We start from the raw sequence: 16,358 nt of genomic DNA, 5'->3' as shown, positions 1-16,358 counted from the left end.
ACGAATAGTAAATTCAAGCCTTACATGTTCTTCTGTTATGATTTAACACCCTAAGATAATTAAAAACAAATGTAAGCGCATCACGCCGCTTCCACACGCCTTCACTAGCATGCAAATTAGTTAAATAACATTTTAAAATTTATATATATCCCAGTTATTTCGTCTTTTACAGATACTTTTACATTAAATAAAGGCCACATGGGCCTATTACCTCATTTTCGCCTGGAAAGTCTCCGCCCTACTGCTAGTCTGAGGCCGTCGGCTTCCTCTGAAGCGCCTGGCTGTCCATAAGCTGCTAAATGTTTCTTTTATTCCTTTCTATTTCATACGGGCAACAGGGAAAATAGATATTACTCGAAGCCAGAAGTTTAACAGAGAAGTGGAAAAGCCGAGGAATACCCTTCTGTCGGATCTACGTCGGCGCACTGCCACATTTGTTCAGCCCTTTAGCTCCTGAAGCTAACAGCGGTTGAGGAGAGTGGAAGCCTCGGCACGAGTAAGACGAGCCTCACATTCGCCCTTAAACACATCCAATAAACATATTACTCGCGAATTAGCCCTCATAATCTCCACTTGCGTTTTTAATAGCTTAAAGGCACTTATAACTCATTAAAAGTGTTGGTTTTGCAGAGTGAATCTGCAGCGCGTGTGAGTTAGCATGACCCTGCAACACCGGGCAGTTGCAGTTTCAGGTCTGCAGTCGAAGGACCATGTTTCTTTCTTTTAAAATGTTTCGTATAATTCGTTTTAAATAAGCACTATTTGTTTTAATTAGTTAAATTTAAGTCAGATTCGTCTAAATATTAACCTCAAACATAAAAAGCTGGTGCCTTTTGGAATTTAAATAACAGAAATGACAACTAATTCGTTGTTGAATGATGGAGTAACGCACAATAATAAACAAGTAACGCTACGCAAGTGACGTAAGTCACATCTAAACACGTTAGTTAAAAATTACGCGCTGAATTATAGATTAAAGATCTAATAAAATTTAATATATATTGCGTCTGTTCCTGGTTTGAGTTAGTCTCGTCTGGAATGGGGTTGGTAATAGGGCGCTAAAATGACCCAAAGTAGTGTCCCAGAACTGCGGTCTTGAAACTGCAGGCGTCAGTGTTGCAGGATTGTAGTATTGTGGCCGCGCGGTGGGGGGATGGGCGCTCTGGTTCCTCGCACTGTGCACGCTAGATGGACGTTGACAACAACTAGCATTCATTTAACATGCTAGTTAACCTTGTTGCTGTCTAACCAGTCACACGTGGAAACTAGAATCGCCAGTTTACACACTTGTTTGGGTAGTCTGTTATTTTCGGTTACGTTTATTGACGATGCGTATTAGCCGTAAGCTAGTAGAATGACATGTATTGGCGCTTCCGGCAGAATGTTAGCATGATGTTTCTTACGCTCGTTTATTTTTGGAAGTGGAATGATGAGTGTGAAATGAGTATGTTTTGAGTACATTGGTTATTTTGCTAGTAATAACTTCTCTGGGAGTAATAACATTATCTTTTTACTGGAAAGGGATAACGTTAATTGTAATCGACCTGTTGATGAGAATGAACTATAGTTCACTAAAGTCTAGTCAGTTTAAGAATAGAGTTTATGCATGTAAGTTAATTAGAGCTAATGAATCACTGCAGTTTAGTTTTTTAAGGGATAGTTCACCCAAAAAATGAAAAAGGAGACGTCAAAACAAAAGGAGAGCTGTCTGGAAGAATAATGGAAACCTGTAACCATTGACAGCCATAGTAGGAAAAACAAATACTGTAGAAATCAATGCAGCGTTCTTCACGATATCTATTTTGTCTTCAAGAGAACAAAAAAAAAAAAAATCTCAAAATGGTTATGAACAAGTCAAGGAACAAATTTTAAGTTTAACTACCGCATTTAACCCTTAATACAGCACTCATTGAGATACTCAGTGGAAAAAGAGATACTCTGGAGTGTTGCTGGGGGTTAATGCGATACTTAACAGTAAATAAATAAAAGCTATATTGTAATTAATGTAAATAAAGTTAACATGTATGGTTCCTTGCCCAATAAGGGCTTAAAGGGATGTTTTATATTGTTTAAAATCCATAACAAGAGGAAGGTAGGGCTATATATATAAATATATATATATTGCTTAAAGATCAAGATCACGATTTTCTCACGATTCTGTAAATGTAAAATAAAGGTTAATATGGTTAGCCTATTATTATTAATTCTCAAACATATGGTATAACAAAAATAACAATAATATAAGGCCTATGTGTAGGTCTACTGTTGCTTAAAATGCCAAATTTTGTATAGTCATTATAGTGGACTTGAACAGATTTCAATTTGTCTTGTTTGTTAAATCACAGTAAGATTATTATCAGAATATAACTATTGATAATTCTAAAGTTGATTTATTATGTTTAAGACGTGCTTGTCATCTGCCTTTTACATTATTAGACCATTTGTTTTCACTGGTAAAATTAGAATTTTGTCATTATCAAATTCGTTCTTGCATTATATTCAACATTATATTTAGGCTAGGGTTGTTATACTGACAGTAAACATTTATTTTCATGCACAACACTTTGTGTTCGCTATGAAAGAAAAAACATATCAAATGCTTGTCTTAATAATAACTAATCATAAAATATGATCGTTTACATGATGTGCGCACAGGTTTCACTTTCACTTCCGAGTGCGGCTCATGGCTGCTGTCACTGTGAGAAAAAACACATACATGCGAATCTAACCTCCCGCACGGCCCTCAAACGATCGCTCTGTGCAACAAACTGAACGTTATTCACAACTTCATTACCTGTTATTCACAGCCTATGCAGTAAGGGTGTCACGATCCTCCAAATCCTCGATTCGATTACATTTTCGATTCTAAAGGCACGATTCGGTTTGATTTTCGATCATGAATAATTAATTAATGACCAATTAATTATTTGTAGCCTACCGTTTAAACTACCTGACCTGCATGGTCTTTGTTTTACCCATAAACAAATCATACAGTAAATGAATAAAGGCAAGATACACACACAATTACCACCTGTCAATCACTTTTTCTGCGGGACTCGTGAATAGGCAGTGATCTGTGTCGTTATAATGGCGTCGGTAAAAAAGATGCACAACCAACAGGAACCAGCCAACAGTATCTGAGGTGTTCGCTAAAATGACAAAGTACAAGTGAGTGAAAGATTGAAGCAGTCCTCTGGCTGCCTGGACCTGCTGTCTCGAGCGCATGGCTGTGTGCGCATTTGTATCTGTGTGGTCACGTTATGGGCATTTTCAGAGGTAAAGAAGAAGGAGGGCTGCTCAGAAATGCTACACGCCACTGTGGATGTCAAATCGTTGTCGTTCTAAAATGCCATTTAAAAACAAATACAGTGTAAACAAGGCCTGAGTGTGTACTTTTCGCGGGCGGATTTGCAACGGGGGCGGGCGGAGGATTGCGATGCCGGTGTTGTCTATCGGACGAACCGTACGTAATACGTACATAGCAGAGCTTAAAAAACTGTGTTTTTTTTGTCGACAACACGAACGTTGTCAACATAACTCACTGGAAATCCAAAATGCTTACACACCGGCGACTTGATTGAAAAAGGAGAGGGTTTTTAGTTCTGTCGACGGGTCTCCTGCTTCTGCAGTTTAACAAGCACTTCAACAAGTCTGTTTTTTTCCTGCTTGGCAAGCCAAGCTGATTTGACATGGGGGCGTGGCAGCATCGACGATTCTATTTTTTGATTCGACATTCGAAATTGAGCATAAATTTCGATCAATTTAAATTTAAAATCAAAATTGTGACACCCCTACTATGCAGGTTGTGTTCACTAAAGTAGGCGTTATTGGCGTGCACGCTGGCGTTCTCAGAAGTAAACAAACACCTTGCCGTCAGCTCGCGTGTGATTTCGCGGCCACAAATACATCATACATAAAGACAAAAATTGAATTTTTGGGTGAATTATACCTTATAAAAACAGTATGTGACGCTTTTAAAACCATTTGAAGGTGTCAATGTTGCTGTGAAGACTTGTGCGTCCTCCTTTACCCTTCTCTCCTGACCTTAAAAATATAATTGGCTGAATTGTAGAAAAGCTGAATTAAGATCGTGTATAGGGTCGAATCGAGATCGTGATCTTTTTTTCCTTCTGAGGACTTGAAACCCACAATCAATTTGTACATGAACAAAACATGGCAAAGAGAAGGGGACAACTGCATGAATAATAAATTACATAAAATTAACCCGAAAATAAATGAAAGACATTTAGCAAATCATAATTTTGAGATCAGACTGTCTATACTAAATGTTGAATTTTACATTTTAGGCTGACACATTTATATTTAGTGAATAACAAAGCACCACCTAAATGTAATTACTGCCAAGCTGCTCTTACCATAACACATATTTTGTTGAAATGTGGAAGTTTTAATATTATTAGACAAAATTTTTAGAAGGAGAGTATTTTGGACATTTTTTAGAAGGTACCGCCAGGAAGAATTGAACATCAAAAATTGAACTGAAAAATCATATTTAACTTTGAATATATTTTTGTTGTGAATTTTATCTATTTCTATTTTATATATTTATCCAAGTAACTTTTTTTATTGTAACATGAATTTGTTTTTATCATGTAATATTTCATGTATATCCATTTTGCCATGAAATAGCCATAAGTTGCTGATGTAGCAATAAATAAATAAATAATAAATAAATAAATTACGATTCGATTTTGATTAATCGCACAGCCCTAATTCTGATGATAAATCTACACTCAGTGTTCTCAGTGTGCTTTTGGATGATGTCAAGAAACATTTACTTCTGTGTTTGATTCAGCTGTTTACTCTGCTTAATTGTAAATATAACTAATACAATATTTCTTTCATTATTTACAGGATGGTTTGACTGTGGTCCATGAATAACAAAAATATGAGCATCTAATCAACGCTTGGTATCATGGTAAGTCAATTTCACGCTGCATTAAAGTTTTTTAAACATCTTGTAAAACTAAAAAAAAAAATGTTAGTGTTTTTTTAGTATGTTGGTCTTAAGGATATCCATATGATAGCATGTACCAAAACAGTGACAAAATTTGCATTTAGAAGATGTACATCTGAAATAAACATCCAGACCTTACAGGTTGTCACTTCCGCCTAAATGGCTCAGTGGTTTATTTGACGTCATCTCATACTTGGGTTTCTCATCAAATCTTTTGACCAATCAAATGCTCTCTAGTATGCCATTTCATAACACTGTTCATTTGCTTTGCATTTAATGCACTTGAGCTCAGCAGGGCTCAAAATTGCAACCATTTATGCACCCAAAATTTTATCTATGCGACCTCAAAATATATTTGGGAGCATTTGTGCACGTGCATGAAATTGTTGACATTCACGCAGAATGCATCTTTGCACTCAAAACTCAGCGCTCAGGAATGGTTTAAAACAGTTGTCATGTCAACTTGCTGCAGTAAACAAAGCCAAGTCCGTAATGCTTGCCCCGCCTTCGCGCTCTTCTTATTGGCCCACTGCTCTAGAACTGAACGCGAATGGATTGATTTAAATCAGCTGTCAATCACTTAGTCAATGCATTCTAGCTTGGGATGACAGAGAGAGCAACTACCGCGAAAATGTGAAGCGCTGAAGATGAGAATGAAGATAACACTGACAGATTTTGCTTTAGAAACCATGGCATCTAAAGTTACAAATAATGACACTTCTTAGTTGTGATCATGTGCTGAATGTTAATCCACCAACTACACTTTTGGAAGAGTATATGAAAGACTTCCATTGGCTTCAAGTCCACTTTGAAAAGTCTGTGGGATGGAATTTTCAGGTAACTGTTTGCCACATCTAGCACGAGAGCTTCTGTTTAATCCTTCATATAATCGCCAGATGCTGTCTGTCGTGCAAGTGGCAGCTATATGTACAATTTAACACCACGTACACTATCGCAAAAGGGCTTGCACAAAGTAAACTAAAAATGATGCTCATTTAAAGACCGGTATTGCTATTAACATGACCTATGCATATAATAAGGTACACTATATCAAAAGCAATCAGTGCAATATCAGACAGCACCCGTGAGAACAGCACAGTTGTATCATTAACAGATTCATTCATGTCAAGCAGTGTGTGCAGGGCCGGTGAGCGGTATGTATCTTTTGGTCACTTAGTTATGTTATTAAAATGTATTTTCTTGTGATAACATAGTTTCATATTTTCCTCACACATGCATTTATATTTTTTTTGCTTGTTAGTTTGATTAGTGTTTATTTCAAATGCAATAAATATTTTTGTATAAAACTTGTACTAACGGTGCTTATAATTGGTGGGTGCGACTTAATTTTGGCTAATGCGGCTTCATTTTTAAAGTTAGGAGCGCCGGTGCTACCAATCAAAAAGGTTCATTTTGAGCCCTGCTTAACCACTCTCACTGTGATAGAAACTTTATTAGTTGTTTTGTAAAAAGGGAGAATTGTACTATTGAGATTGTCAAACATTGTATAAGGAATGCACGCTTCAGTGCACTTCACAGGACCTTTACTGTCCCAACTTTTAATTGTCCCAGTTTTCAAAATGTAAATAAAAAAAGTCTTAATTATGATATCCTGAATAAGTTGCGGTCTTAAATTGTATGACAGAAAGTATGTCTGGCCTTTATGCTGTGGTTTTGCTGAGTTAAATGCTGGTTTTATTATTTAAAATCATATATCTTACATTTACATGTGGTTTGAAATTTGATTACAAATGAATCTTTAAATGCTTTAGTTTGTATATACTCCATTATATAAATGGATTATAATTGGCATGAGTGTTATATACAATAATCTAAAGCCATTTAGGTTTATAAACAGCTTAAGAGTCTCTTCATTATTTTAATAAGCTCTGTTTTTTTATTTGATTATAAATAGAGCAACCGTTGCACTTTAAAGACTGTTGACAGGTCGTAAACAACTGGAAGTGTTCTTGTGTGATTGGTTGCTGTTTTACATGAAAGTTTATTGGATCGAAGGAGGCTTAAAGAACAAATAAGTGGCTGTGCAAGTACATCTGGACTATTTCCTCTTGTTGTTCGGCACATGCAATCCTTCCCATTACGATATTAGTCCCTACTGTGCAGCTTCCTAACAATTCTTTCCAGTGGTGAGCAAATGGGTGGAAAATTTCCCCAGGGCTCAGAGGGGCTTCCGTGAGAAAGTTTAGCTGTAGAGGGTCAGGTTCAGTTTTCTCTTTAGTTGACATTGCTTTATGTTATCAAGACCAGGTTTGGTCGATGTACATACAGAATCAACATTTACACTTCTAACAAAAAGGGTTTAAAATGTCTCAGAATGACAGAAATGAAAGAGTGGATTAATGAAATTGGTATGATTGACATTGCATTAGACGAGTGTATGCTGGGGAGATTAAATTATAAGGGAGAAGTGCATAGACATTGGGATAATTTCTGTCAACTTTTAAAAGAAGGGTAAATGTGAAAAGCTCCTTTCACACAGTGATACCGGTAAATATCCAGAAAATGTCCGGAACTGCTTTACCGGTAAATTCAAAAAAGCGTTGTTCACACATGAATTTTTCCGGAAAAGACTATTTACACATCCATTCCAAAATACTGGTAAATTCTGACATCATTAACCAAAAATTACCTCAAACTCTGTGTATGGATCAGTATTGTGAACAAATTCGATAAAAACATATAGAGAAACACTTTTGCATTTTGAGATTTACATTATATGTGTATGTGTGCTGGCGCTCACTCCTTCACGGGCACAAGCGATGCATCAAGCAACTGAAGGAAGTAGAGCTTGAAGGTAAACAAACAACGGCTTATCATAACCATCTTATCGATAATTATTTACACAGTTGCCATTTAAGAAGGAACATATAAACGTCATTTGACTAACATCCAGCAGCTAAATGTGTCTGGAAAAATTCAAAGGCTTTTATTTTCATAAACCGCGCGGACGTGAATGCGTCTGTGTTCTGATTGGCTAAAAAGACGTCTCACGTAAACACTTTCTAGACGTGCACATGCTCTTTCCGGCAATTTTCTTTCTGCGTTCCCACAGCACAGCATTCCGGCAAATTACCGCTAATGTTACAACTTCTCTTTCCAAAAAATAGCCGGAACGAATTTACCGGTATTTTCAAAAAGGGCCTGTTCATGCATACAGACCTTTCCGGAAAATTGCTGGTAATTTTCCGGAAAGGTCTGTATGTGTGAAAGGGGCTTATGTCTCACAAGGGTACGACAACCTTAATTTCCATGTGCGTTTACTATATGTTGTTTTTCTTAGTTGAATTTTCTTGGTATTGACATGTGGCTGAATGTGTATCATGTATTATATGTAGCTAATGGAAAGTTGTGAGGATGTGTAGTTTGACGTGTGTTCATGGGCTGTTGAACAGTAATTTAAAAAAAAAGATGGTTTGAAAATGTTCCAGTCAGCTGTATTCATTATTACTATAACATTATTATTAGACAAATAAATGTTTGTGTTTAAATAATACAAAATTGGAGTATAGCTTTTAGGGCTGCTCGATTTTGGTAAAAATCATAATCACGATTATTTTGGTCATAATTGTAATCAAGATTATTCCAAACGATTATTAGTTGAAGTCAAAATTATTAGCACTCCTGAGAATTTTTAAAAAATAAATATTTCACCCATTTAGTGTTTAACAGAGTAACGAATTTTAACAGTATTTGCTCTAATTAAATGGTTATTTGTTTTGTTTTGGCTAGAGTAAAAGCAGATTTAAATTTTTTGAAACCTCTTTTAAGGTCAATATTGTTAGCCCCTTTAGGCAATATATGTTTTTGATTGTCTGCAGAAGAAACTACTGTTATACAATGACTTGCCTAATTACCCTAATTAAGCCTTTAAATCACACTTTGAATTTAAATGTTTGTATGTAAAAATATCTACTAAAATATAATGTATTATCATCATAGCAAAGATGAAATTAATCGGTTATTAGAAATGAGTTATTAAAACTATTAATAATGTGTTGAAAAAATAAAACTTCTTTCCATTAAACCGGAATTGGGGAGGAAAGGGGTTGCTAATATTCAGTAGGGCTATTAATTCTGACTTCAACTGCATATATACAGTTATTTTCCACCCTGCAAAGGAAAGAGAAATAAATACAATAAAATAAAAATATGAAACAAACTGCTTTAAGCATCTTCACTGTAAGAAAAACACTTTAGCTACAAAAGTCCTTCAGTCAAGAGGGAGAGGGGTTGTATTAATCATGATAAAACAGGCGGCAGCTATTGTGCTCTGTCACTTTAATGGTTTCGCTTTCACGCATCTTTTGATTCTCAACTCGTTTGTTTATTACACAAATGAGGGTTAATATGAATAATCACTAAACACTGCGTTTTGACACCTATTTGAACATTAAAGCGCTAAAGTTAATGACTTTAGACGTGTGTGCTCTCTGCTCGTCGGAATGTGAGAATGAGACCAAGTGCTGACCGCCTTCTGACTGTCTGTGCGCCGCACACACACTCACATAAGCATGCGGTCTTTCGCGCTTTTAAGAGCAACAAGTGAGGATAACTGGAAAGGGGGCGGTAAATAATGGAATAATCGTTTATCTCGATTAATGGTTTTTCATAATCGCTAGAAGCCGTAATCGAAATCGGATTTTCGATTAATTGCACAGTCCTAATAGCTTTGTGCTTTACCTTATTAAAAAGGCTAGAAAATGAATCCTAATTTCGAATGATAAAATTGAAGATGATGGACAAAGGGCAAATTCTTTATGAAATACATTTTAGTACTGACACCAAATGACTGGAATCTCCAAGGGACAATTGGGTTTTGTATGTGCTAGTTGTTTGGTGTAGGCTTACAACTGGCCTTTACTGACTCTCTGCTTTTGCTGTTTACTAAACATATTCTCTGTAGCAAGTAATATTAATATATGCAAAAGAGTAACAGACATGTCTGTTTTCTAGGCTCCAGTCTCACCCTGACCTCTTGGTTTACCCAGGATCCAAAATGAGCATCAGCAGTGATGAGGTCAATTTCCTGGTGTACAGATACCTGCAGGAGTCAGGTATGTGTGTGTGTCTCATCATCTTAAAAAACATGCTGTTCTTTCAGAGAAATGATTAACAGCGGAATTAAATATCATTTGTTAATTATACGACCCGCATAAACCAGTGAAATCCAATTTTACACTTACGATCACACTGGTGTGATCGGAATGTTCAGAACGAACCTCTTCTGCTAACTGCTAAGCTCAAACCACAGTTTATCAGTGTTTTCAAACAAACTACTTGTATTTTAGGTTTCAGACATTCAAATACACAACTACTAGTAAAAAAGTACACATCATTAGTAAAGTCACCCTAATTTTTAGGCAACATTAATGATTTTTTAATATAACTGGGCGATGTGTTTTATTCACATAAGCCACAGCCACTTATGTATTTTGGGAGATAATTGAGAATTAACATGTAAATCCAGCAGCTCCAATCTCTCCTACAATGTTGCAGCAGCCATAATATATGAAATATGAACATTAAATCACTTAAACGACAAAATACACGTTCTTTTATTCATACGTATAAGTCAATATGTCTGAGATTTCTCAATGTTATCAAGATGTTTGCCAATATTTATAGAAAAACATGATATATGAAATTAATGGCCATATTAAAAAATACTCGCACATCGCGGCCACCAGAAGTATTTGAAAATTGCGTATGAAAGTGTTAAATAGGCCTATGTAAAAATTGTTTTTGCTAGGCAATATGAGAGAAAGTAAAAAGTTATGTTTTTAAACATTTGACCAATCCAAGATAATTTGTATTTTTTATTTTTTGGGAAGGACATAAAACAGTGTTTCCTAACCACGTTCCTGGAGGACCACCAGCTCTGTACATTTTCCATTGCTGCGTTTAATTCACAAATTTATACTACATCCTAAAAGTATGTACTATTTTTATTTTTTTTTTTTTGGAAAAGTATATACTTTTGAGTGTGTAACAGCAGATTATGCAAGCTTTGGCACATACTACTTCCTCGTTAACAGATTGTTATTTTGCTCAGTTATGTACCGTCAATCATCCACATTTCTTCATATTTAATTTCCTACCTTCTTGGAGAAGCAGCAGTAGGATAATCTGCCATTCGTAAGTCTTTCATGCAGAGAGATCTCCTCTGGTCTTTGGGTAATTATGCGTTCAGATTTTGATGTTCAATCATATCTTGATATGAGTTTACCTTGCTGTTGCAGATGAAATATAACATGGTAAGTGCAGTTTAAATATGTTCAAATTGGCTAGATATTAATTAACAGTCATTCAAACAAGCATTTCTACTTGACGGTTGGCCTCGCATGTCTGCCCTGTTTGTAAGTTAACACTTTTTACCAGAGTTTGTAGTTCTAACCAAATTCATGTCCAACGCGCAATATATTGTGGGCAATATTAGCAGTTGAAGTCTGGATGCTTCTACACTTCGAATTTTTACCGGAAATAGTAAACCATCCAGGAACCTTTGGCGTACTCTTTTCAACATACTATGATTTAAGACATTAGCTGCGTCCCAAATCGCATACTTATGCACTATTCTACGCCATTTTGTAGTATAAATAGTGTAAGTAGTGTGTTCACACTGAAAACTCTAAAAATAATAAGTGCACTTTAATTACCCGGATGATGCACTCATTCAGCCGCTAAAATGAAGTGTGGACTGATGGACACTTCACGCACTCAACGACCGCAGGTTTGCTTGCGTAGCGGAAGGGGCGGAGCTATCGGACGCACATGTTGAATAACTTTATTATGGATGGTGAAAGCAAAATTCTCCTACGAGAGTGATTATAGCGCCTCCCGATGGTGAATGCGGCAATACTCACGGCAGGTATTACTTGATAATTCGGTCGTTTATTTCACTGATTTGGCAACCGTCAAACGTCATCAGGGAAACGGTTTGAATTTCCGCTTAGTAAAAAAACATTAGTGTGCCATTTGGGACGACACTACATACATATACTATCCTGTTGAGTGTGTAAGTACATAGTGTATAGTGTGCCATTTGGAACGCAGCAAGTGTGCCGCAAGCCTACGTTTGAGTGAGGGTCTCGGCCGTTAGATCGCCCCCTGGGGGCTGGCTGCAGTACAAGTCATAAAGCCCGCCTCCTCCGTGTTAATGAAGGAGACTTGAGCCCAAATAAAAAAAAATATTACACTTGCAATAAAATGTCCCGAAAGATGGTTCTGGTCGATTAAGGCACTGATTATTGTGCTGAAATAGGTGCAGATCTTCATTTTTGTAAACGGTTTGTTTTTAGCAGTAATTTAATGCTGGGCGTGTCATCGTGATTGACAGCTGTGATTGACAGTTTCTCAAAGCGCGGCGTCTGAGCTTCGGCAGGAGACTGAAGTAGACTGAAATGTTATTATTCGATTTCTGTGTTATTTTACCATGACAAAATGAGTTCAGCAGTAAACTATAGTTTCTGGCATACAGGATCCTGGTGGAACACTGTTTATTCGCTACGTTCAGGGCTTTTTTCGGGCTTTATTAGTTTGCTGATACACGCCTAGCCACCCAGATAGCAAAACACAGTTCCGGCTGGATTCTCGCCTGCCGGAGACTTATCTCTTAGAGCTCAGACTGACTACCTCTGCTGGACCTACTCCGGATGCCTGGACTCACTACCCAATTCCAGCCCGAGTCAATCGAGCCAGATGCGGCGGCCGAGCAGGCGCTGCCGCATGCGAGCCGGAATCAGCCCGCGACGCCGCGAGTAAGTTATGCGCTGCGGACCGGAGCTGGCGCGATTGAATATATAAAACCCTCATATTTGTTAACGTTATTACATCCATTTGTGTTGATATGACAGCAAACGCATGCTGAGAAGTTCGGGGGGCGTGGTTGATTTTACATAAAGCGTTTGGTTGGAAGCTCGACTTTTTCGCGGCTCCTCCTCTGGCTCCATCAGACAATCCTTCTGTGCATGTCAAGGCTCCAATTTCAGCAGTCTTTTGCGACAGTTTGTGCCTGTCAAGCAGGCGTTTTGCCCTCAAGGCGTTCAATGGGAAAAGGGGCTGTCGCGTCGTCCATATTTTTTACAGTCATTGGGACGCAGCTATACATTTTTTTTTGAATACTATTAAGGATGAATAGTATGCGAATTGGGATGCTGCACATGTCTTTTTAACCAAACACATCTTATTCAGATCATCAGCTCATTAGCTGAGACTGTAAGACCTGTAAATGGTGAGACAGACAAAGAAGACATCTTAAATATGCTGTGCTGGTGGTCCTCCAGTAACATGGTTGCGAAACACTAGCATAAAACATATGCCAGAGTAATTGGTGGTTCATTCTGCGGTGACGACCCCTCACAAACCAGGGACTAACCCGATGATAGTGAGTGATATTTATTCGTTTAGTTGATTTTAGCTACAGTATGGTTTAACTAACATTTTTATTTATTTATTTTTATAAAAAATTAAAACATTGGCGGTTGATTCCACTGTGGCGAATCCCTCAGGGACTAAATCAAAGGAAAGCCAGTTAGTAAAATGTCAAACATCTGGTTAATTAGTTATATTCCATGTGCACCACACAAATTGGTCAAAGGTGTAATAATAAACACACATCTTATCCCATATTGATATAACAATTACCATCATGTCATATCGTCAGTGTGTCTAACCAACATTTGCAAATACATCTAAAAATAGAATTGAAAAATTGTATTTAAAGGAAGGGCATCTGCTGCGTAAAACATACACCAGAAAAACTGGCGGTTCATTCCGCTGTGGCGACCCCTGATAAAGCAGGGAATAAGCGGAAGGAAAGTGAGTGAGATTTACCTTCTTTAACAAAAATGTTGTGGTGAAACGTTACATTCAAATGAAACTGTAAAATCATAATTTCACAGCTCTACATTTTTATTTATATCGTGCATACTTTTTATTTATTTTATTTGTTTTTAGTTATCAAACAATTCCAGAACTACATGGTTTGTAACGTGATCTGTCTTCTTTTTCCATCAGGCTTCTCCCACTCAGCATTCACCTTTGGCATAGAGAGCCACATCAGCCAGTCCAACATCAACGGAGCTCTGGTGCCCCCTGCTGCCCTCATCTCCATCATCCAGAAAGGCCTGCAGTACGTGGAGGCTGAAGTCAGCATCAATGAGGTCAGTGCTGCTACCGTAACCATATTTACAGTATAGCTGAATGATTTATTAGAATAGAATGCACAGGTGAAGTCACAATTAATAGCCAAAATATTTTCAAATATTTCCCAAATGATGTTTAACAGAGCAAGGAATTTTTCATAATATTTCCTATAATATTTGTTTCTTCTTATTCGTTTTATTTTGGCTAGAATAAAAGCAGTTTTTAATATGTCATTTTAAGGTCAATATCATTAAACATCTTAAACAATATTTTGCTTTCTATTGTCTACAGAACAGATCATTGTTATGATAGTTGATTTGCCTAATTATCCCAACTTGCCTAGATAACCTAGTTAAGTTTTTAAATGTCACTTTAAAATGAATACTAGTATCTTTAAATATATCCAGTAAAATATACCATGATCATGGCAAAGATAAAATAAATCAGTTATTAGAAACGAGTTATTAAAACTTATGTTTAGAAATGTGTTGATAAAATCTTTCCATTAAACAGAATTTGAGGAAAAAATATAAAGGGAGGGCTAAAAATTCTGACCTTCAGCTATATGTAATGGTATAACTGTTGTCACATTGACTGGGATTTGTAGGAATATGCAGTATGACCATATATAAGGGTGTCCGTGCGGTCTTAAAATAAAAAAAAACTAAATTTTAGGCCTTAAAGTCCTTAAGAATATACTGAAATATTGTGTCGTAGGTCTTAAATGATTTTAGACAGGTTTTCTTATGTCAAACGCACTTCTGACTGATGCACTTCTAATGCACTTTTTTTTTTTAGTATTTAAGTTGTTATTGCAATTCACAACACCAGTTACACATTTATACAAAAAAAAAACTGTTTGCTGAAGAAAAGGGGAAAACTAAAGGTTTCATACAGAATGTAATTTCCTCTATATTAACATACTTTAAACTTAAGTTTTTTTTAAAAAAGAAGTGTATGTAGAGTTTGCTTGTTTTGACCCATTATTTGAAATATGTGGCTAAGAAAGACCTAAATTTGCATTTTAAAAAAAAATCTTTTCCAACCTGACCACTAAAAAAATCATAAAAGTTTGAAATTTCATTTATATTGGTCTTAAAGTTTTAAATTTGACTTGATGAAACCTGCAGAAATTTCGGTATATTTTGTATGGACAAGTCTTTTGTTTCATGTTATGTTCTGTCGTTTATTCCATGGTGTCACAAAATACATTGTTTACGGTAAAAGATTTTCATAATTTATATGAGAGCAATATTACATTATGAGACGCACAGAATTGCAGAGTAACAGCATCATGAGAAGGTTATATTATTGAAAGTACAATGTTTACATTTTAGTTGGTGAATTTCTAATCATTAATAATCATTAGCTTTTGAAAAGTGTTTTATATTTTTACATTTTTACACAGTGGTTCAGATTTTTACTTACCCTGCCAAAATTTTCACTGGCTCTACCAAAAAACAAAAAAAACAAAAAAAAGAGAGAAGTTGATAGCTCTTTTAGGCACATATTTTAAACAATGTGTCAAAAATAATGTCTGTGAATCTAGAATTTCAATATGTTAAAAAATTATAATTTATAATGAGCAAAATGTTATGCAAACAAAAAAAGCAGTATGACAAATGTTGTGGTTGACTTGTCAAACTGACGGCAAATTGTGCTAAACATCATTTAACTTTTTTGTCATGTTGTTCCCACGTAAATGTCTGCTTCCAAGACATTACAGGGCTCAAAATAAACGTAGCACCGGTGCTCCTAACTTTAAAAATGTAGGCGCTTCAGCCAAAATTTAGTCGCACCGACCAATTAAAAGCACCGTTACTGCAAGTTTTATACAAATAATTATTGCATTTGAAATCAACAGTAATCAAACCAACAAGCAAAAAATATATATGCAAGCATGAGGAAAATGTCTCAACGAAATCCCGTTAGCACAAGAAAATAGATTTTTATAACATAACTGAGTGACCAAAAGATACATGGAGCGCTCACCGGCCCTGCACACACTGCTCGACATGAATGAATCTGTTAACGATATAACTGTGCTGTTCTCTGTCTGATATTGCAGTGATGCTTTTGACATATACTGTAAGTCATGTTAAGGTCTTTTCAGAAGTAGCGATATAAGAATACTCAGTGCAAGCCCGTTTACGATGGTATATGTGGTGGCAAATTTTACAAATAACTGCCACTTGCACAGCGGACAGCATGTGAC

At 36.3% G+C, this 16,358-nt stretch overlaps 1 protein-coding gene across 11 annotated transcripts in view; it reads left to right on the top strand.

The window, feature by feature from the left end:
- The first annotated feature begins 230 nt into the window (after positions 1–230).
- Positions 231–16,358, top strand: part of tbl1xr1b (TBL1X/Y related 1b) — a 34,877-nt gene continuing 18,749 nt past the window's right edge. For 7 of the 11 annotated variants that reach the window (XM_087238981.1, XM_087238983.1, XM_087238977.1 and 4 more), the window contains exons 1-4: positions 244–496; positions 4,876–4,939; positions 9,953–10,053; positions 14,015–14,160. In XM_087238981.1, coding sequence (XP_087095107.1) covers positions 9,996–10,053; positions 14,015–14,160 — 204 coding nt within the window. In that variant the 5' untranslated portion in view covers positions 244–496; positions 4,876–4,939; positions 9,953–9,995. 11 annotated transcript variants of the gene reach the window in all.

The sequence above is a fragment of the Danio rerio genome, chromosome 2 (assembly GCF_052040795.2).
Source record: "Danio rerio strain M-AB ecotype USA chromosome 2, GRCz13ab, whole genome shotgun sequence".
Classification (NCBI taxonomy): domain Eukaryota; kingdom Metazoa; phylum Chordata; class Actinopteri; order Cypriniformes; family Danionidae; genus Danio; species Danio rerio.
This window is presented reverse-complemented; position numbering and strand designations above follow the sequence as displayed.